This window comes from Onychomys torridus, chromosome 7 (assembly GCF_903995425.1).
Source record: "Onychomys torridus chromosome 7, mOncTor1.1, whole genome shotgun sequence".
NCBI lineage: Eukaryota > Metazoa > Chordata > Mammalia > Rodentia > Cricetidae > Onychomys > Onychomys torridus.
The window spans coordinates 5,625,503-5,647,678 of record NC_050449.1 but is presented as its reverse complement, the minus strand read 5'-3'; the positions used below and the strand labels follow the sequence as shown (position 1 = coordinate 5,647,678).

General features: G+C 42.3%; 1 protein-coding gene across 2 annotated transcripts in view; it reads left to right on the top strand.

Moving 5' to 3' along the window:
* Arhgap42 (Rho GTPase activating protein 42) overlaps positions 1-22,176 on the top strand; it is a 234,821-nt gene that overhangs the window by 44,141 nt on the left and 168,504 nt on the right. For both annotated transcript variants that reach the window (XM_036192656.1, XM_036192657.1), the window contains exon 2: positions 21,453-21,548. In XM_036192656.1, coding sequence (XP_036048549.1) covers positions 21,453-21,548 — 96 coding nt within the window. The remainder of the gene's footprint in view (positions 1-21,452; positions 21,549-22,176) is intronic.

Sequence of the window (22,176 nt, the reverse complement as noted above, 5' to 3'; positions counted from 1 at the left end):
TTGGATGCTTCATAATATACAGTTCTATGATTTTTTTTTTTAATACAGTAGTGAACAAAAAGCCCATTTCATCACACCATTTACCATTTTGTTTGTTTGTTTGTTTGTTTGAGACAGGGTACTCTGGCGTGGGCCACAACACCCATCTTCATTTACCTCTTTGATTGAAATTCTTGCTTCAAATTCTGTCTCAGTGCCAGAGGATGGCTCAGCAGGTAAAGCTGCTTGCTGCTAATCCTGAGGACCTGAGTTTGATTCCCAGGACTTACATGGTAGAAGGAAAGAAGCAACTTCCAAATGTCCTTTGACCTCCATACATGTGCTGTGGCAAATGGGCATCCTCACACATACAGACATGCAAACACACACACACACACACACACACACACACACACACACACACATAAAAGACAAGAAAGATTAACAAATAATATTAAAAACTGTCTTACAGATTATGCACATCTTTATTTAGTAATATTTAGAAAGATTCTTTAAGATTTACTTGTCTGGACTGTTTTTCCTGCATGTATATGACCACGTGTGTGCCTGCTGCTCATGCAGGTCAGAGGAGGGGGAGGGTCTCTGGGAACTGGAGTTAGGCGTGGTTGTCAGGCACAATATGGGAATTGAGCCCGGGTCCTCTGGAACAAGTGCTCTTAAGGGCTGAACCGTCTCTCCAGCCTCTTAAGTAGTTGTTTTGACTGCTGGTATATTATCTGCTTATGGAAGTTATAACTGTAAGTGGCCGAGAAGGCAAGTCTATTTAACACTGAAATTCATTGCAAAGCAGCATGATGGCAAACCTCGCTGACATCCATTCCCACCCACCCACCCCAGCTGTTCCCTTGAGCTGTGCGCAGGAGTGCACTCAGTGAGGTTATCATTAGCTGTGCTGAGACTGAGAAGGGAGGCTGACTCAGCAGACCCCAGGATTCCAACTGTGTCCACTTGAGCAGCTCTGTGGAAGTTGAGCTCTCTCTAATGATTTTGTTGCTGGGAATAATAGAGACTTTTGAGACAAAGGATGCCTCCCGGAATGTCAGGATTTAATTAGACTGCTAGGCAGCCTGACTGAGGTCACCATGACATTCCCAAACTTATCAAAGAGATGGAGTGTTTAGCTCTCCCTACCTTTGAATCTAGCTTATTTCAGAACTTCAAAACTTCAAACCCCTACTTTCTCAACTAGGAAAAACTTTGGATGATAGAATTTTTTGTTGGCTTGTTTTTTTTGAGGCTGGGTCCCTCTGCTATGTAGCCCAGGGTAGTCTGGAGCTTACTAGCCTCACCTTCCTGAGCTTTGAGATGATAGGCGTGTGTGTGTGTGTGTGTGTGTGTGTGTGTGTGTGTGTGTGTGTGTGTGTGTGTGTAGGCCAGCTGTGCTGAATCCCTTTGCAGCTGGAGTTAACATTCAGGCTATGGGCAGCCCGGCTAGGTGCTGTGATCCACACTGGGGTCCTCTGGAAGAGCAGTGTGTTGCTGTAAAGGCTTGAGAAATGGTCTGAGAAAACTCCATCCTGCAAAGCTTTGGGTTATAAACATTTACCATCTGTGGAGAAAGTTTGCTTAAACACAGGTGAATTTCATTTTTTCTTTTCTTGATGTTTATTTATTTTTTTCTCAAACAAAACATCCCAACTGCAATTTCCCCTCCCTTCATTCTTCCCACCTCCCTTCTGCCCCAGATCAACCCTCTCTTCCCATCTCCCCCCAGAAAAGAGCAAGGACATCAACTGAACTCAGCATATGATACAATAAGACACAACACTCACATAAAGACTGGGCCAGACAACCCAATAGGAAGAAAAACATCCCAAGAGCAAGCAAAAGAGTCGGAGACATCCCCACTCTCCAAACCAAGTCAACAACTGTAATATATATGCAGAGGACCTAGCACAGACCATGCAGGCTCCTATCAAGAGGCCATCAAGAAATTGTCTCTTCAGTCTCTGTGAGCTCCCATAAGCCCTACATAGTTCATTCTGTGAGCTGTCTTCTCCCAACGTCTTTACCCCGCTGGCTCCTACAGTTCCTCCTCCTCCTCTTCTGGGGGTTCTCAGAGCTCTGAGAGGAGTGACCTGATGGAGACTCTGATCTGGGCTCTCTCTACATCTAATGTTTTGGCTGTGTGTCTCTGTATCCACTTCCATCAGCTGCCAGAGACAGCCTCTCTGAGGATGACTAGACTAGGTAAGAACTATGAATATAGCAGAATATCATTAGGATTCATTTCATTGATTTTATTTATTTATGTATTTATTGCCAGTCTTGTTTGCTTCTAGCCTGTGGTTCCTGGCCATGGCTCCTTCTCATGGCTTGGGTCTCAAATTAGATCAGTTACTGGTTTGTCATTCCTACCACCCCAGCACCTCTTGCAGGCAGGTAGGATTGTAGGTCAAAGGTTTTGTGGCTGGGTGGAAGCCTCTCTTGGTTACAGCAGAAGGCCAGTTCAGGCTCCGTATCCTGCATTACTAGAGAGGAGTACTTGCTGGAGTCGCCCTCATAGATTACAGGGCGTTTCCACTGGACTACGTTTCCACATGGCCACCTCCCCACCTCCCAAGTCAATGAAATGATTCCTAAAGATGTCTTTGTAATAGGGTAGAGTGTCCTTTGGGTATATGCTCAAAGGAACAGCCATATTTACTCCCCCAATTGACCCCCCAATTCCAGTCATTTCTCCCCATACTCTCTTCCTTCATCCCTCCACCCACAGCTGATCCCTGCTGTTTCCATTCCCACCCACCCCAGTGTACCCTCAAAATCTATTTTTTCCCCTTCCCTGGGAGATCCATGCCTCCACTCTGGAAATCTCCTTGTTACTTAGTCCTTCTGGGTCTGTGGGTTGTAGCATGATTATCCTTTGCTTTATATCTAGTATCCACTTATGAGTGAGTACATACCATGTTTGTCTTTCTGGATCTCGGTTACCTCATTCAGGTTTTTTTTTTTTTTTTTAAACAGCTGAGAAAAACTGCAAAGTTTAAATGTTCCACATTTCCTTTATCCATTCTTCTCTTGAGGGACATCTAGGTTGTTCTCAGTTTCTGGCTATTATGAATAAAGCTGCTATGAACATAGTTGAGCAAGTATCTATGTAGTAAGATGGAGCTTCCTTTGGGTATATGCCCAAGAGTGGTATACCTGGATCTTGAGGTAGATTGATTCCCAATTTTCTGAGAAACTGCCATATTGATTTCCAAAGTGGCTGTACGAGTTTGCACTCCCACCAACAGTGGAGGAGTGTTCCCTTTGCTCCTCATTCCCTCTAGCATAAGCTGTCACTTGTTGTTTTTGTTCTTAGCCATTCTGACAGGTGTAAGATGTAATCTCAGTGTCGTTTTGATTTTCATTTCCATGATGGCTAAGGATGTTGAATATTTTTAAGTGTGTCGTGGCCATTTGAGATTCCATTGTTGAGAGTTCTCTGTTTAGAGCTGTACACCATTTTTTAAAATTTTATTTATTTATTTATTTTTTCTATTATCAACTTGATATAGTATAAATTCTTACCCTAATAGTGAAATGTTTGATTGAGGCTTGCCCAGTAATTGAGTAAAAGCAAAACTTACTATAAGCCACAGTCATCCTAGGGTCCCCCCTGCTATGTAGCCTCCCTGGTTCTGTGGGTTACAGTCTGATTTGTTTTTTTGCTTTATATCTAGTATCCACTTATGAGTGAGTACATACCATGTTTGTCCTTCTGGGTTTGGGTTACCTCACTCAGGATGATATTTTCTAGTTTCATCCATTTGCCTGCAAATTTCATGCTGTCATTGTTTTTCTCTGCCGAGTAGTACTCCATTGTGTATATGTACCACATTTTCTTAATCCATTCTTCAGTTAAGGGGCATCTGGGTTGTTTCCAGGATCTTGCTCTTACAAATAATGCTGCTATGAACATAGTTGAGCATTATCTTTGTGGTATGGTTGAGCATTCCTTGGGTATATGCCCAAGAGTGATATGGCTGGGTCTTGAAGTGGATTGATTCCAAATTTTCTGAGAAACTGCCATACTGATTTCCACAGTGGTTGTACAAGTTTGCATTGCTACCAACAGTGGAGGAATGTTCCCTTTGCTCTGCATCCTCTCCAACATAGACTGTCATTAGTGTTTTTGATCATAGCCATTCTGACAGGTATAAGGTGGTATTGCAGAGTCGTTTTGATTTGCATTTCTCTGATGATTAAGGATGTTGAGCAATTCCTTAAATGTCTTTCAGCCACTTGTGATTCTTCTTTTGAGAATTCTCTGTTTAGGTCTTTAGCCCATTTTTTAATTGAATTGTTCAGTATTTTGATGTCTAGTTTCTTGAGTTCTTTATATACTTTGGAGATCAGTCTTCTGTCAGATGTGGGGTTGGTGAAGGTCTTTTATCATTCTGTAGGCTGTCGTTTTGTCTTTTTGACCATGTCTTTTGCCCTACAAAAGCTTCTCAGTTTCAAGAGGTCCCATTTATTAATTGTTGTTCTCAGTGTCTGTGCTGCTGGTGTTATATTTAGGAAGTGATCTCCTGTGCATTCAAGAGTACTTCCTACTTTCTCTTCTATTAAATTTAGTGCCGTACACCATTTTTTAATTGAATTATTTGGTTTGTTGATGTCTAGTGTCTTAAGTTCTTTATATATTTTAGATATTAGCCCTCTGTCAGATATGTAGTTGGTGAAGATATTTTCTCATTCTGTAGGTTCTGCTTTGTTCTATTGAAGATGTCCTTTGCCTTCTAGAAGCTACTCAGGTTCATGAGGTCCCATTTATTAATTGTTGATCTTAGTGTCTGTGCTACTGGTATTCTATTCAGGAAGTGGTCTCCTATGCTAATGTGTTCAATGCTATTCTACACTTTCTCTTCTATCAGGTTCAGTGTTTCTGGCTTTATGTTGAGGTCTTTGATCCTCTTGGGCTTGAGTTTTGTGCAGGGCAATAGATATGGATTTGTTTGCATTCTTCTACATGCAGACATCAAGTTAGACCAGCACCATTTGTTGAAGATGCTTTATTTTCTCTTTAACACAGGTGAATTTCAAGGTTTATATTTATAAACATCTCTGAAATATCAAAGTACAAATTAATCAGATTCTTACTGAAATATTACTGTGATACAAAAAAACCCATAACAAAGTAGGTTATTCGTTTTATCAGAACGTTCTCCCATAGGACTAATTTAAATCAGTCAAACAGGTACATGTTTTGGCCTAGAGAGCTAGCTCAGTGAGTAAGAGCACTTGCTGATGAGGACCCATGTTCAGATCCTAGCAACCACATAAGCCAGGGTGGCTGCAAAAGGCTGTAACTTCAGCACTGTTGGCTCACTGCCAGCCCAGCTCCAGGTCAGTAAGGGACTGAATAAGTGAGGTTAGGGTAGAGAGCACACTGGTGTAAGCACTCAAAGCTACATGTGCACACAACACACACACACACACACACACACACACACACACACACACACACACACGAGTGTATCAACCTCCTTAAACAATCCTACTTTGCTGAATAGACAAAGTGAGTTTGCAGTGTCAAAGACTTGAGGACTGCTAAAGATGGTGGGATGGTGGGGAATGAATTCTGCAGGTTAAAGACAGTGCAGACAGAACATTAGTCTCATTCCATGGAGCTGAGAAGATAGTGTTCAACTTGTCAAACCAGTCTTAACTCAGTTACTTCTAGACTATCAAAGGCATGGAAGACAGTGACAATAGCCTATTGGCTAGAGGGGACAACAAAGAGAATTCAATGCAAAGGGAATATCTGGCTCTGGAATGTCAAGACCAAGCTGGTTCTTGAATCCCAATCTTTCATTTCCTTCAGACCTTCTCAGTAGCGCTTCACTCAACCGCCTAACTACAGCATTGCCTTCACCCGTATGCGGATGCACACCCTTGTGCTCCACCCTAGTTACTTTTCTGGGTAGCATTTAGCATTGTGACTCAGTGCACAAGCTCACTGCCTCCCTTCAGTGAGGATGCAAGGTGGGATCCTAGCTAGGGTTTTATTGCTGTGAAGAACACCATGACCATGACAGCTCTTATAAAGGGAAACATCTAATTGTGACTGGCATAGAGTTAAGAGGTTTAGTTCATTATCATCATCGTGGGAAGCATGGTAGAGTCCAGACAGACTGGAGAAGGAGCTGAAGGTTCTACATTTTGATCTGTAGGCAGCAGAAGGAGACTGTGTCCCATAATGGGTGTAGCTTGTGCATGAGACCTCAAAGCCTGCCCCCACAGTGACACACTCCCTCCAATACGGCCATATCTTCTAATAGTGCCACTCCTTATGGGCCAAGTATTCAAACTCCTGAGTCTAAGGGGGCTATTCCTATTCAAACCACCATCTTAGAGGAACTCAAATTGACTAGCCTATGTTTGCTTACTGTTAAGTACCCAGATTTGTGCTTGGCACATGGAAAGTACTTAGCTTTCTATAGAGAGACCTAAAGCATCCAGTGAGGTCCTCCATGTGTGGCCTTGTTAAGATGGGATGTGTATATTCTGCAGTGATAGCTCAGGATAGAGCAATTCAGATATACTGTAGGGTAAAGTGAACAACACATTTTGAAGTAGTCTTGGCTTATGATAAGTAGAATAGAGCTATGGCCATGATTAGTCTACTACTAAAAGCAGTGGATCGGGAAATGAATGGAGTTTGTGTTTCCTCCATTTCCCCCTGAGAGTGGTTTTATGAGACCTCCTGGAAAGGACTATACCACAGCTGAAGCAGCACAATGAGAAAAATACCCCTCTACACACACTTCAAAAACTCAAGAAAGGACGCTTTCCAGCTATGTACCTAAAGGTAAAATTTTCCTGAAAGTTGACTTGTCACATCATCAGAGACCATGACTGAGATTGGTCCAGTTTATTGCCTGTGGGTGTGGAACAGAACTTATCCAGGGGTGAAGGAGTTAATGCGTAGCCCAAACTTTCTTCAAGTGCCAGTGAGAATCTTAAAGTTAACTTACTAAAGGAAAGGTCTTTAGCTGAGCTGATTTTTCCTGAAGTTCTTCCCTGTATCTACATTTTTGAAGATTTCTTTAATATTTCCACACTGTTTTAAATTATTATTGTTTTTTTTTTATTTATTGACTTGCTTTTGTGAGGCTCTAGACCATCCAAGGCTTCATAGTGAGACCCTGTCTGAAAAACAAACAAAAAACAACTCTGAGTTTTATCCCCAATACTAAGAATGAAAAGGAAAAAGAAAGGAAAGAGGGGAGGAGAGGGAGGGGGAGGAGGAGGGAGGGGTAAAATATCTATTTGCGCTGCTGGGAGAATCAGCAGGTCAAAAGCACAGATTGCCGAGCCTGACAACATGTGTTACATTCCAGGGACACATGGTAGAAAGAAAGACTACTCTCCTGAGAGTTGTCCCTGACCTCCACTGTCCTTTGCAGTGTAGACCAGGCTGGCTTGGACTTCATAGAGCTCTGCTTGCGTCTGCCTAGAGTATTTGGATTAAGGTGTGTATGTCCAGCAGAACCAGGGTTTTGTACAAACTGGACAGCTGATCCATCACTGAGCTACATCCTCAGGCCATTTCACAATCCATTAAAGTTATTAGCAAGATGTTTCAGAGGGTTAAGGTGCTTGCTGCCAAGCCTGAAGTTCTCTCTCTGAGACCCACATAATGAATGACATCCATCACCTTCCTTTGGCAAGTTGTCCTCTGACCTCCACATGTGCCATGGTGAGTGAACTTACACACCCTCATGCCTCCTTCCCTAAGCATGCACATATACACAATAAAAAACAAACTAAAAAAAATGTCAAAACAGAACCACCACAATTAAATAAATACTTACCAGCTTAGCAAGAAAGGATTTCTTCTTCCTGATCATCTGCCCCACTAACCAAAGTCTTAAGTTAATTTGTGCCCCTTTGGTCATGTAGTTATAAACAATTCTAAAGGGAACTGACTCCGAGTTTAAGATTTTAAATTTAGAGACTGGGGCTGTAGTTTTGTAGTAGATCACTTGACTATAACATATGAAGGCCCAGGTTTCTTCACCAGCATCACCTCAAAATATGCTCTTCATAGCATGAGAAATATGAACTTGAGATTCTTATCCACTGGACAGAATGTCGGAAGTGAAGGGTGACCATGCCAGCTCTGCGGACATTAGTTTATTATGTGACCCTCGGTGGAGGTGTTTTACTTAGGCCAAGGACAGATGACCCAAGTCCTCACTCATACTAGATCTGTGCTTTTTTTTTGCTTTTGCTGAGAGAGGGTTTCTCAATGTAGCCCTGGCTGGCCTGAAACTCACTTTGTAGACTAGGCTGGCCTTTAATTCACAGATCTGCCTGCCCCTTCCTCCTGAGTGCTAAGATTAAAGGTATGTACAATCATGCCAGACTTTCTTTGTGTGAGATACTGAAAGGAAGCAGAAACTGTTAAACCTCAAAAATGAGGGGAGAAAGACAAAAGCCATGACTGCCCTAATAAGCAAGCTTTATTTTAGAGATGTATGTGCGACTGGCCAGTGTCTGTCTCATCTTAAATTGGGATTTTAGAGAGTAGCCTTTACTGGCCATTTGAGGTCCCTTTTATGGGGAGAAATAAAAATTATCAGCTATAAGTGTGTTTATATGGGCGAGAGAGTTGGCTGTGAAAGACTGTGAGAGAGACAATGAAAAAGGCAGACAAGGGTATAATCAGGTAAATGGAGTCATATGCTTTGCAGGTACAGGAATTAATTCTTAGATAGAACACAATGGGCTCCTTATTTTGCAAGGTAATTTGCTTGCATTTTGGTATCACAAAACCAATTCTAGATTTGTCTATAATTGATGTTCATGAGATGCTCAATCTCTCTTAACAGTTTTTTGAAGTTTTACTTATTTTTATTTTATATGTATGTGTTTTTCCCAAAATGGGTCTGTATACCACACATATGCAGTGCCTGTGGAGGTCAGTAGAGGGTGTTGGAGCCTCTGGAGCCGGAGGGTGTGGCAATCAAACTCAGGTCCTCTATAAAAGCAAGTGTTCTTAAGTGCTGAGCCATTTCTACAGCCACAGTTTAATCTTTTTTTCTTCTAACTCAATGTTCACTCAAACAGATTTGATGAATCATTTTTAATTTCCTTAGAATTTTTATTACATTTATTTCTCTCTCTCTCTCTCTCTCTGTCTGTCTGTCTGTCTGTCTGTCTCTCTCTCTCTATGTCTGTGTCTGTGTGTCTGTATGTGTTGGGGGTGAGGGGCTGCATACATGCAGAAGTCAGTTCTCTCATGTACCTGGTCATATTTGATGGCAGCTACCTTCACCCACAAGCTGTCATTTTTTAGGATCACTCTCTCCCACGGCAATGCTGAGATTTTAAGTGAGTAGGTAAAATGACTGTCGGGCTTCTGTCAACAATTTCTCTCAGCTGGGCCGTGGTGGCGCATGCCTATAATCCCAGCACTCGAGAGGCAGAGGCAGGTGGATCACTGTGAGTTTGAGGGCAGCCTGGTCTACAGAGCTAGTCCAGGACAGGCTCCAAAGCTACAGAGAAACCCTGTCTCAAAAAACAAAAACAAACAAAACAAAACAAAAACCTCTCTCTTTCTCCCCTCTCTTTCTGTCTCCCCACTGACATAAAAGATCTTGAAAGAAAACTTCTAACCATTCACTTTCTCCTCAGACCTCATCCACTTGACTCAGTATCCCTATCCCTCAACATGAGTTTGCTGGAACTCTGGTTTTCCTTTGTTCCTCACAGTACCATTTATGACTGGTGATGAGTTTGTATACACTCACTGCTTTCTTATCTCTAAGTGCTCTTTCCTAGGTCTAGAAAGGCCTCAGTTTACCTTGCCTAAATAACTACCTGAACCCTCCATTCCTTTCTACTTAATTAGTTGTAAAAATCCTGTGAAGGTAGGTTCTTCGTCCTTTGGGGGCTTACTGCCTGGGAAGGCTATTGATATTGATGTTTTAAATTCCTGATTGCTGGGTTCCCGTTGCTGCTGATGTAGTAACCCCATCAAACTGAATTAATAAATCCAGGTGTAATAAGCAAAGCAATCTTGGGTGACCCACGGGAAGGCAGGGGAAGAGTCACAGAGAAAGGATCACATGGCAAATATGGCTACCAGGCCTTAAGTACCCTGCAGGCATGGTCTTGAGCAGCCCCATTGAGGCTGGCTTTTGGTGGGCTTTGAGGGGATGGGGGTCTGGAATGGGAAGGCGGCTCTAGGGGAGGGGCTGCTGTTTTGCAGGCTTTGAAGAGAGATGGGTGATAGGAATTGAGTTGGATCTTCCATCAGAACATTCCAGACTCTTTGGGTATGTGGGTGCCAGGGGCTGAGGTGGAGCTCCCACCAGAACACATATCGATACCTGTAATTACAAGATGAAAAGTCATCTAAGGTGCTCAAAAGTGATGACAATAACAAAACAAGGAACTGTTAAAACTTCCTCTTGAAACATATTGCTGTGACACTCAGTTTGAACCACCACAGAGGTGCAGTGATGCAACCCTCACTCCCAGAGCTCTCATCTGGCTGAAGGCAGACAAAAGGAGAGGACCTCTTTGAATGCAAGTTGACATTACATTCTTCTTCTGGCTAGAACTTCATGCATGAGAGCCTGTTGTGTCTAGAAGATTTCGGTTCTGTTCTGTCTCCTTTCTGGCTCTTACACTCTTTCTGCTTCCTCTTCTGCAGGACTCCCTGAGCCCTGAGGGGAGGGGTATGATGGAGACATCCCAGTTAAGACTGAGTGTTCCAAGGTCTGTTGCTCTCTACACATTGTACAGCTGTGGCTCTCTGTATTTGTTACCATCTGCTGTAGGAAGGAGCTTCTCAGATGATGATGGAGCAAGGCACAGAACTATAATACAGCAGGATGTCATTAGGAGTCATGTTATTGATACATTCCTTTAGCAGAACAGTAGTATTTGGTTTTCCTGTAGGTCCATGACCTACTAGTCTCAGGTTCTTGGCCACCCAAGCAGCATTGGGCATAAGTGTCATCTCATGGGGGAGGGTGAATACTTTTAATAAGATGGGCATGGGGCCAAGGAGTCTGGGATACAAAGTGAGCCACTGTCTGAAATAAAAACAATAACACTATAGAGGAAAGATGACATGCTTCAATAGCCTAGAAGATAACAGCTTAGTATAGGGCTTTACAGGGAAGCCAAAGTCGCCAAATAATGCTTCAGCAACAAACACCTTTCGTGTATGGTACCAGGCAGGGTTGAGTGGAAGGAGGAGATAAACTGTAAGAGTTGGCAGTATTCTGGTAAGTGACTGTGTAAAGGTGACACCCAATCCCTTTTGAAGTCTTGATCTTGAGTAGAAAGAGATGTTAGGCACTCCAGAGAAAGGTGGATGCAAGTGTGGAGGGCTGGGGATGTCCTTGTAGTCAGAGTGCTTGTCAAGCATGAAGGAAGTCCTGGGTTCACACCCAGTACCTCAAACGTGGTCTGGTGCTGCATACCTACAGTCCCAGCACTCAAGAGTTCAAGGTCCTCCTTGACTACACAGTAAGTTTGAGTCCAGCATGGACCACATAAGATCCTGTTTCAGCAGAGAGAAACAATAGTTATGAAAGTAAGAAGAGACCCAGAGGGAACTGCACTCTCCCACAGGCCTTCACTCCTTGAGTGTTTTCCCCAGAGTAGGGGATGGGTGGTTTATTTTGTCTTTTGAGCTATCTGTTTTTAACTTGGGTTATAGCAATAGTGAAATCTTTGTGGCTTTTCAGTTTTAATTTTTATGGAATTTGTGGCTCCATAGACATTGTGTATAAAATCTGGGCAAGTATTGGGTTTTTGTTGTTGTTATTTTTAGGCAGGAATCTTCTGGAATAGCTTCCCAAACACATATCATTCATGGGATTGCAGACTGTTTGGTCTTCATGAACAGCCAGTTCCACTGTTTGTTTTTACTGAAGCCCTCCTGAAGATAGTAATTGAATACCAGATTAAATGTGTTATGCTTACAATGAAAATATTTCATATTCTGTATTTGCTATCATAATAAATAGGGATTTAATAGCTAATATTTGTTGTGAGTCAGTATTTGTGCCTAGGCAATTTCATATAATATCCACAGAAGTCTTGTGTGGAGTTAGTGTCATCCTTTTTTTACAAAAGAAACCTAGGATTCAGTGAAGTTCCTGCTCACAGACACCAGTCAGTTGCTAGAGTGACATTCATGTTTGCTGTATCAATCTGTGACACAAGAAAATTATCCTTCCTAACACAGGGCCTGCTTTTCTGCTCTGTCACCTTTACAGAACATGACTTCCCATTCATGCTAGAAACGTGTTTTGACTTGTGTCGCCTTTGAGAAGAATGAATGTATCCTATATCACATGGGTGCAGAGGTAAAGATCAGAATGTTCATCTCCTAATGAGTGGGGTCATTCAGACCTGATGGTTGGCTTTCACCTTCTTTGAAGTATTGAAAAGTCCTGTTGCCCCACCCTGGCACACAGCAGATCTGGTTGTTGGCCTTGAGTAGTCCATGCTTCCTTGTGTTTCCAGGGCACTGTGAGAGGTGTCAGGGAAACAGGGCCTCTGTAATTCTGTCTCTGGTGCTGTCTCCCACAGGCTTGCCCGCTGCTGTGTGGCAGCATCTCTCACAGCCTACAGGGAGAGACCATTCCTTGACTCAATTTTACTTTAGCTCAAGCCACATTTATTTAGTGACTAACAATCTCTGAGCTTTGTTCTGGGGTCTCTTGAGGAAGATTTCTTTAAATTATCCAACAACCATTATTTTCTGACATGTACATAAAACAGAAAGTTGCAAAATAAGCATTTGTTCAAGTGAAAGCCATAGAAACCACAAGTCCCCATTGTGTTTTCCTTGGATTGTGCCACACCCAGCATGCTTTTCTTATGACTTTGCTTCATAGAACAAGCTGACACGTGTGATTCCACTACAAACATCTCTGAGATGATTAAAAACTGAGGCTTGTTTGCTGGACGCCTGACGTGGCCTGTTCTATAATGTGTGGTGTGGCTTCTGTTCCACTACTGTGAGCAATTCAGCAGTTTATCTGCAATGGATTCTTCACATTATGAAAATCCTTCCCTTTCTTCTCCTCTGCCCCTTCCTCCTTCCTCTCTATTTCTCTCTCTTTTCCCTTCCTTCTTTCCCTGTGTGTGTGTGTCATTACTAATGGACTAAGGTAAAAAAGAAAAAGAAACAAAGAATATGTAGGTATTCCCAAGGAGCTCTATCCCTCAGAGCCCATCCCCAGTAACATATTCCTCCAACAAGGCTCCACTACCTAAAGTTTCCATAATCCCACAAACAGCACCAGCAATGGGGGCAGGTTCAAATACAGGAGCCTGGGGTGCCATTTCTCATTCAAAGCACAGCAGTGGGAAGTGGGTACTTGCAAGAGCGATGAAGGAAGGAAAGAGATAGATTTCTGTGAGTTCTAGGTATTTACCCAGCCACCATAAATTTGTACTTTTGACAGTTAAACTCTCATTAATGGCAAGATATTGTGACAGGTACTGGGTAGATTCACGGGTAATGTAATTTCTTAACTTCATTACACTATTTAAAATGTGCTGGATACGTTAGGTTTACACACACTTAAGATAAAATGTAAAATAGAGAAAGCATTACATAAAGCCACTGTGTATACTAAGTTAGTAAAGGAAGAATGGAAGCGCTGAGCTGGAAGAGACAGGGAGGACTTTGGAGAAGATGGAGGAATCTTGAAGAAGGGACCATTTTGATGCCAAGTATAAACTAACTCTATGTTCTTTTTTTTTAACAATTTATTTATTTTTACTTTACATGCATTAGTGTTTTGCCTGTGTGTATATCTGCGTGAAGGTGTCAGATCCCCTGCAACTGGAGTTATAGACAGTTGTAAGCTGCCACGTGGGTGCTGGGAATTGAACCATGGTCCTCTGGAAGAACAGCCAGTGCTCTTAACTGTTGAGCCATCTCTCCAGCCCCTGAGGATATATTCTAAGTGTATGAGATAACATTACTACAAGACAGAAAATGGTTTATTTAAGATGATGAAATATTTCTGCTGCCTGTGGTTTTGATAGGTATCATTAGGTTTGTCTGTAGAAGCTGCCCTTAGACGTTTTTGAACACAGCAACTTACTGGTTTTGCTGGTACCTGGCTGCATTTCTCAAGTTCCTGTTCTTACTGACACCTGTAGGAGTTCTCCCAGGCAGAACGGACTGTACCTTCTGAATTGTCACCACCACCCAAAGACTGTAGTCACCACTATCCAAAGAATGCAGTTACCATCATCCAAAGAATGCAGTCACCAACATCCAAAGACTACAGTCACCATCATCCAAAGAATGCAGTCACCAACATCCAAAGACTACAGTCACCACTATTCCAAGACTGTAGTCACCACTATCCAAAGACTGCAGCCACCACCATCCCAAGACTGTAGTCACCACTATCCAAAGACTGCAGTCACCAACATCCAAATACTGCAGTCACCACCATCCAAAGACTGCAATCACCACCATCCAAAGACTGCAGCCACCACCATCCAAAGACTGAAGTCACCACTATCCAAAGACTGCAGTCACCACCATCCAAAGACTGCAGCCACCACCATCCCAAGACTGTAGTCACCACTATCCAAAGACTGCAGTCACTACTATCCAAAGACTGCAGCCACCACCATCCAAAGACTGTAGCCACCACCATCCCAAGACTGTAGTCACCACTATCCAAAGACTGCAGACAGTGTAGTGGTCTAGGAATGCTGGTATGCTTCCCCGTGTTAAAATTCTGGTTAAGTTCTGATGTCAGCCTATGTGACCTTGGGGAATGACCTCATCTTTTCTTTTCTTCCATTATCTCTTACTCATTTGTTAAAGACAAGTTACATGTGCACCACAGCACATGTGGAGATCAAAGGGCAGAGTTCAGATTTTGGCTCTCTCCTCCTACATGTCTCCTTCTTTACCCAGTGAGCCACCTTGGTGGCCCATGTATACCCTTTCTGTAACTCAGGCTTTTCACATGTAAAATGGAAATGTTACTATCTAATAATTCTTATGGCTGTTGTGAAGATGTCATGGTTGCTTTTTAGGAGTGCTTTGTAAAGCACCCCCTGACGAGTCTGAGCTGTATAGTCAATGTTCTTAACCTTTCTAGGAGAGTTTATTGATCAGCTCTGATGCAATTAGTTATATCCTTCATACTTTTATTGGACTGTGCTCTTGGTAGGGAAGGATCAGTACATCTGCCCTGTTTTGATTTTTGTTGTTTGTCTTTTGAGATAGAGTCGAATGTATCTCAGACTGGACTGAAACTTGCTCCATAGCTGAGGCTGATCTTGAGTCTCTGATCTTCCTGCCTCCACCTCCAAGCACCAGGGTTATAGGCTTGCACCACCAGACCTTGCTTTGCTTATGCCTTATCGCTACTTACTGTCTGCCCTCTTCACAGTAGAGTGAAGTTGCCAATATAGGTCTGGGAAGATGGCCCCTTGGAGTTCTGTTTAAACCTCATCCTAGAGATGCTGCATTTAAAAAGCATGTGCTCCCACAGAAACATATCTTACCTCTACAGTTAACAATGTCATAGTAAAACCAATGATGCTTCTAAAATAACAGGTAGGCCACACCTCCTAAGTCTATGTGAAAGCGAAGCTATAATTAAACATTTACTCAGTGCTTTGTACTCCTTATGAAATGAGGTTTCAGTGTGGCATTAGTGTTATCTCTTCATGGGTGGTACAGGTTATTATTGCTGACTAAAGCCTAATGTCATATCTTCCAAGTTGAAGGGTGAGCACGTGGGAAGACAATCCACACTTAACTCTCAGGTAGGCAGATGGGAAGGGAGCAGCGTGTGGCACTCATAGCATGGCGACCGTCATTGGTGCCATTGCTCACTAGTAAATGAATACCATCTCTGCTTTCTTACCTGTAACTACTCTGGCTCCAGCTGGAATGGGTTTTCTTGGTTGTCTAGGCTAGATCCTTTGCATGGCATGGTTCATATTCTCTCCTTTTAAATTAAATATTTTAAATTAAATATTTATTTCTTTAGTTTTGTGTGTGTGTGTATGAGCTGCCAGGATGTATGGATGTGGACCATATGCATGTCTAGAGCAAGTAGAGTCCAGAAGAAGATGTCAGAGCTCTCCAGACTGGAGTTACTGAGGGTTGGAAGCCACCCTATGGGTGCTGGGAGCTGAAACTGAACCCTTTTTAGGAACAACAGTGCTCTTAGCTGATGAGCCATCTCTTCACCCATGGCTCATATTCTTAATCTTTCCTTTTGTATTTAAGAGAGAAATTTGATTTTCTGTTGTTTGTGATAATTTAAAATTAGCAATAAATTTAAAAGTTAGGTTTTTTTTTTTTTTTAAAGATATGATCTCATAGAGCCCACACTTGCCTTAAATTCTTTGTGTAAGCCACAGATGTCTATGAACTTTTGCTCCTTCCAAGTCCACGTACTGAGTGCTGGGATTATAGACGTGTACTACTACATCTGAGGTTGCTGAGGATGAAAACCAGGGTTCTGTGGATGCTACATAAACATTTTACAACTAGAACTGTAGCTCTAGCCTTTAATTTGGTTTTAAAATTTGGTTTTAAACCGAGGTTATTTTATTATGTGAGTTATCTTTATATAAAAGAGGTTTGAAGCTGTACTTTCATTTAGGGAATTCATCTAGACAACTATAGAGTTGTGTGTGTGTGTTTGAATGTTTTTCCCCTCTGAGACAGGGTTTCTCTGTGTAGCCCTGGCTCTGTAAACCAGGCTGGCCTCAAACTCACAGAGATCTACTGCCTCTGCATCCAGAGTGCTGGGATTAAAGGCGTGCACTGTCGATCCTGGGCTGATTTTTTTAAAATATATTTCAGTTTCTAGTGCTGGGATTGAATTTAAGGCTTTGAGCATGTTAAGTCTATGCTTTCTCACTTAAGTACACCTACAACCCCAGCTTGTGTTATTTTCAAACTGATGAAGGACATTGGGTTTTCTAATTCAGAATTGCACATCAAGTAGGAGATATAAACAAGATTATCAGTTTATAGGGTACATTCTCTATTTTGTATTGTGCATTGCTACCAGCAATCGTAAGCTCTTTGGCTTGATGACGTTTTATTTGACCCTTCACCATAACCTTGGCAGTTGCAAAGCGAGACTAAATAGAAGAGAGATCAAGGATTCAAAACACACTGGCAGTTAAAAACATCCTATTCTAAACTTTTCCCTTGAGTCTTAGAATTGTCCTGTAACCTAATTGGGGTCTGGGATCTCATGTCCACTCCAGCCTGCTTTGCTTCCCACAGCACTGGGAAGTCTTATGGATTGGCGGTGGGGTGAGTGTGGGAACTGAGTCAATCAAATGTTGAAATAGACACTCATCGTTACACAGAAACACATAGTAATACCTGTTGTAGCTAAATTGCTTTTTAATACATCAAATGAGAAATGTGAAACTGCTAAGTCCAATTTCTTGAGTACTCTCCAAGGAATGTGGTCTGCCATGACCCTCTGATAACATTTCCCTTTCTCTTTTTCTGAAACACTTACTTGCAGACACTCAGTGTGTTCTCAGTGCTCTCCAAGTGCCAGAAGATTTCTTTTGGGTGCATTGTCTACTTACCTATGTAAGTACAAGACCTGAGAGGTGAACTGTGGCACTACAAACGCTGCTGAGATTTTGCTCTAGATCTCTTCGTTCCCTGGCTCATGTGATGTTTGTCAAATGAATTCAGAACACACACACAGACAGAGCATTACATAAGACAAGCTTAGTTAATTGCAAAATAATGAGGCATGCTCACAGTGGTGGTGGGGGTATAGTCACTAAGAGGGCCAGTGAGGAGGAAATAGCATGAGAGTGGCCAATGGCCAGAGAGACCACTGTGCTGAACTACATGTAGGCTTTATATTATCTCTTAATGATTCTGGGACAGTTTTTTGGGGAGCACAATGCTAACCAGGTGATTGGCAGGCCCATTTGGATTAGCTTTTACAGGAGGGCTTGGTGGTATTTTTTGTTCTTTACCCAAAAGCCTCCAGCTAGGCAAAGTGATCATAGGATCTTTGTGCCATTTTGTATGTCATATCTCCACTTACAGTCAGAACTATGACTGAGATCCTTCTTCTGAGCAGCAGTCAGTATCTTACAGTTTTGCTTCTGATTTTAAAGCTGCTAATTATGGGGTGAGGGCATACACAAAGACCCCAAGCCTATTTATGTCTAACTGGCTGCCTAATAGGGAGGTCATGGAACTTATCCATAGTGCACCACTAGTTACTGCAAGCAGCAAGATTTGAACCTGACCAACCCTCTTGCAGAGCCAATGTCCAATGCTTGCCTGTGTTTGCAGTGTTATTTATAAGCAGGATAAGAATCATCCTGGGTACTCACAATGCTCTTTGAAAGGATTGCACAACTTGGGTTTTTTTTTTTTTTTTCCCGAGATAGGGTTTCTCTGGGTAGCTTTGAACTCACTTGGTAGCCCAGGCTAGCCTCGAACTCACAGAGATCTGCCTTTTGAGTGCTGGGATTAAAGGTGTGCGCCACCACTGCCCGGCACAACGTGGGTTTTATAGTCCTGGAATCTAGAGAGCTGAGAAAGAGTTTAGGAAGAAATGGAAGATTGTACCTGGAGCTCCAATGATGTTAAGTCTCCAAGCAGCTCATCTGAGATGGTTCTTGCTGGTGGGAAATGGGGGAGAAGGAAAGACATTCACTGGAGAATCTCTGGTCTCTTGACATGCCAGCCCTCTTGATAGTCTGTGTGGGACAGTAAAGCAAGGTCAAATGGAATGCTTCCCTGCAGTCTTACCAAGGGCACTGACAGACAGCTGAACATTTCCTAGGAGTCAGCAGGTCTTCTGTCTCTTGTCATAGTATGCAATGTGGCTCTTACTGTTTCCTGTGTAGCCAGAGCTCCGCACCTTGGTAATGGATGTTGTTGCCCTTCTTTGAAAGCCAATCAACTTTGCTGCCTGTGTGAGCTGGACTGAATGATAAGTAATGGATGCCACTTCCTGTTTTGTCTAATAGGCTGGAGGTACAAACCTCCTTTCATCTTCCCAGCAGCCCTGAAGTACTAATTGGCTGCTGTACAGACCAGAAAAATGAACCTCAGGAAGAGTGAACATTGCATAGGCAACTGGGAAGTCTAGCTCGATAAGCTCTTGTTTTTTTTCTCCTTGATTAAGAATTCACCAGGGGGCATCTTTCTTCATGATCTCAATGTATGCACGAATGGGCTTTGTAGCTGGCCCTGGAGTTTTCCACTTTCATAAGAGGAGATGCCTGTTTGCCAAGAACATCCTCTAGAGCAGCAGCTCCCCATCTGTAGGTTGTGACACCTTTAGGGGTCGAATGACCCTTTCACAGGGGTCACATATCAGATATCCTATATATCAGATATTTACATTACAGCCCATAACAGTAACAAAATTACAGTTATGTAGCATATGTAGCAGCAATGAAAATAATTGTATGGTTGGGGGATCATCACAACATGAGGAACTGTAGGGTCTCAGCATTAGAAAGGTTGAGAACCACTGCTCTAGAGCATGATTTTTTTGTTTGTTTGTTTTTGTTTTTTTCTCTGTGTAATTTTGGTGCCTGTCCTGGATTTATTTTTGAAATAAAAACCAACCGAGCAAAACCCCTCCTTCATCAAAACCTCAACAGAATCTCCGCAGTTCTGAAGCTTGGGGCCATGATCTACAGAGCTGTGCTTGGGGAATGTGTCAACAATCATCCTCCAGTGTCTTTGCTGATGGCTCCTTGGATGTAAGCCTTCGGGAATGTTTAAGTACTGTGCTGTGCAGCCTAAGGAAGTCACCCGTTAACTGATAAGCAGACAGTATTTGGGCTGAGCACAGCAGGAGTCAAGACTATTGCAGTAGACAAGGGAGACAGAGTTTAAGTCTAAGAGAGAGACAATGGAGGATTTATAATCTGTTCTGAGCAAGTTTAGGAGTTGTTGGGTAAAAAACTGTGGGGGACCACCCTCACTTTTACAACCAGAGTACTCTTGAGCAGGGAGAAGTAGGAAATATTTAGATAGAAAGAGATACCTAGATGACAAGAGGAAAGACAGAAACACAGAATATCCTTGGGAGGGCCTGCACCAAAACCCACCAGCCCAAAACTTTTTTCAAAAGGGCTTTTTATAACAGTGCCAAGGGGTGAGGCAAAAAGACCTCCTCCTGCTAGATACAACCAAGTATAGACCCTTCCAAACACCTGGTACCCAGGCCTGTGGCCCAATCATCTCTTATGCAGTTCTGCTGGGTAAAGCCACTAGGAAACCTCGGTGGGCTCCAACAAAAAACAAGGCAAGAAGTGATGCACACGGTAGGGGGATTTGTGCTGAGGACAAGTCTGTGTGCGAGGGGTGGAGTGTACTGAAGCAGCTGGCCAGGTGCTAAGGTTGGGGATTCTCTGTCTCTTAGCAGGATCTTTGCTAACTTCAGGCTGTAGAGACCCAGCAAGCAAGGTGAAGGAAACATCTGAGTCCCATAGACTAGGTCAAATAGAGGGGTTTAGCATTGGCTTATAACTAATGCAAGAATATTATTAAATAGAAAACATAAGTCATTTAATTTGAGAAAAAAAAACTATACATTTTCTTGCTGTAAACATCTGTGGAAGAGTCAGCAGTGAAGGTCAGCATGGCTGAGAGATGAGAACTCCAGTTTCCCTGATGTATTGTGATGTTTATTATTTTTAATTTCATTCGACACATTTGAGTGGAGTCTGAGGGCCTGTTGCTGTGGTTATAAATCTTTGGCAGATATTAATTAATTTAGTTCTGAAAATGAGTCATTGTTATTCCATTTTTTTTTTTTTTTGCATATAATAGCGGGAAACCAAGGACCAGAGGAGTTCAGCAAGTAGCTCAAGGTTACGTAGCAAGCAAGTCAAGGGACTTGACTTTCAATCTAGGCAGCCCAGCTCAGGACTGGAAATCATTCTGTTGGGCTGCATCCAAGGCTGCTGCTTCCCAAGTATTTGCATCTTTTTTGGAGGGTTGTCATGGAAGGTACTTTATTTTTCACCCTAGAAATAAAGAAAAATTCCTTTCCTGACAAAAGACTCCGATCCTTATTTGGATTTAAGTCTGGGTGGGGGCGCTTGGCATGGGTCTTTGATCAGGTGCAGTGTCATTTGTAAACAGCTGCTCAGGTCATCTCTCCTCTTCTGCACTAAGCCAGCAGTCCACTGGGAGAACACAGTCCCACCGTTCTCACACCTTCAGCTCCTCCCCACCCCACATTACTTTTGTTTTCAAATAAATGTGCCGTTTGTGATGTGTGATGAAGAGTTCCAGATCATCTACTTCTGGCCCCACTCTTTTCTGGAAGGGTCAGAGCCCCTGTAAGCAGGGCAGTTTCAGACTCTAAAGCATGTAGTTATTAAATTTTGCTTCAATTTGCCAAATTTGTATTTTAGAACTGTGTCTTTACTGGGATTTTCTGTGGCACTTGGCCTCATGGTGGTTCTTTTCACTGCAGATCTATCCATGGCTGTACAGAAGTTTTCCCAGTCTCTGCAAGACTTCCAGTTTGAATGTATTGGAGATGCTGAAACTGATGATGAAATCAGTATTGGTGAGTACTGTAGTCCCCACGTTTGACTGCAGGTAGTGGTCTCATTGAAATCACAAAAACATTACACATACCTAAATAATAAACATCTAAAATAGTCTCTGGCTTTTATAACACTGAAAGTGTGATTTGGGGTTTCCATGAAAGAATATTACAAATTATTTCTAAATAGACTGGTTTTCTTCATGGGGAAATTACTTAATCATTCCAACTCAGATCAGCTCTTTGAGAAAATACAGGTAACAGTTCTTGTATCTGCCTTCAAACACGGACTGGGCATATACTCAATATATACAGAATAGGATTTAAGAGATATCATTCTTTTTTCTTTAGTTTGTACTGAATTCTTTGCTAATGCTAGGATTTGTTTTAGAAAGAAAACAAATCACATTTAGTCATGATGTGCTGAACTAGTGTTCTAACAGATTATAGTTCAACAAGTTTCAGGCAGAAAGTGTATATATATATATATATATATATACACAGATTGATCTCTCACCTATGACTGCTAAGAAAGCAAGCAACAGCTATCTGTATATTCCTTAACTTTCTGATAAGCCTTTGATGTCAAGTTTCTCTTGAAGTCACACTTGGAGAATGTGGGAGTTGCAGAGTGGGGTTTTAGTCATGG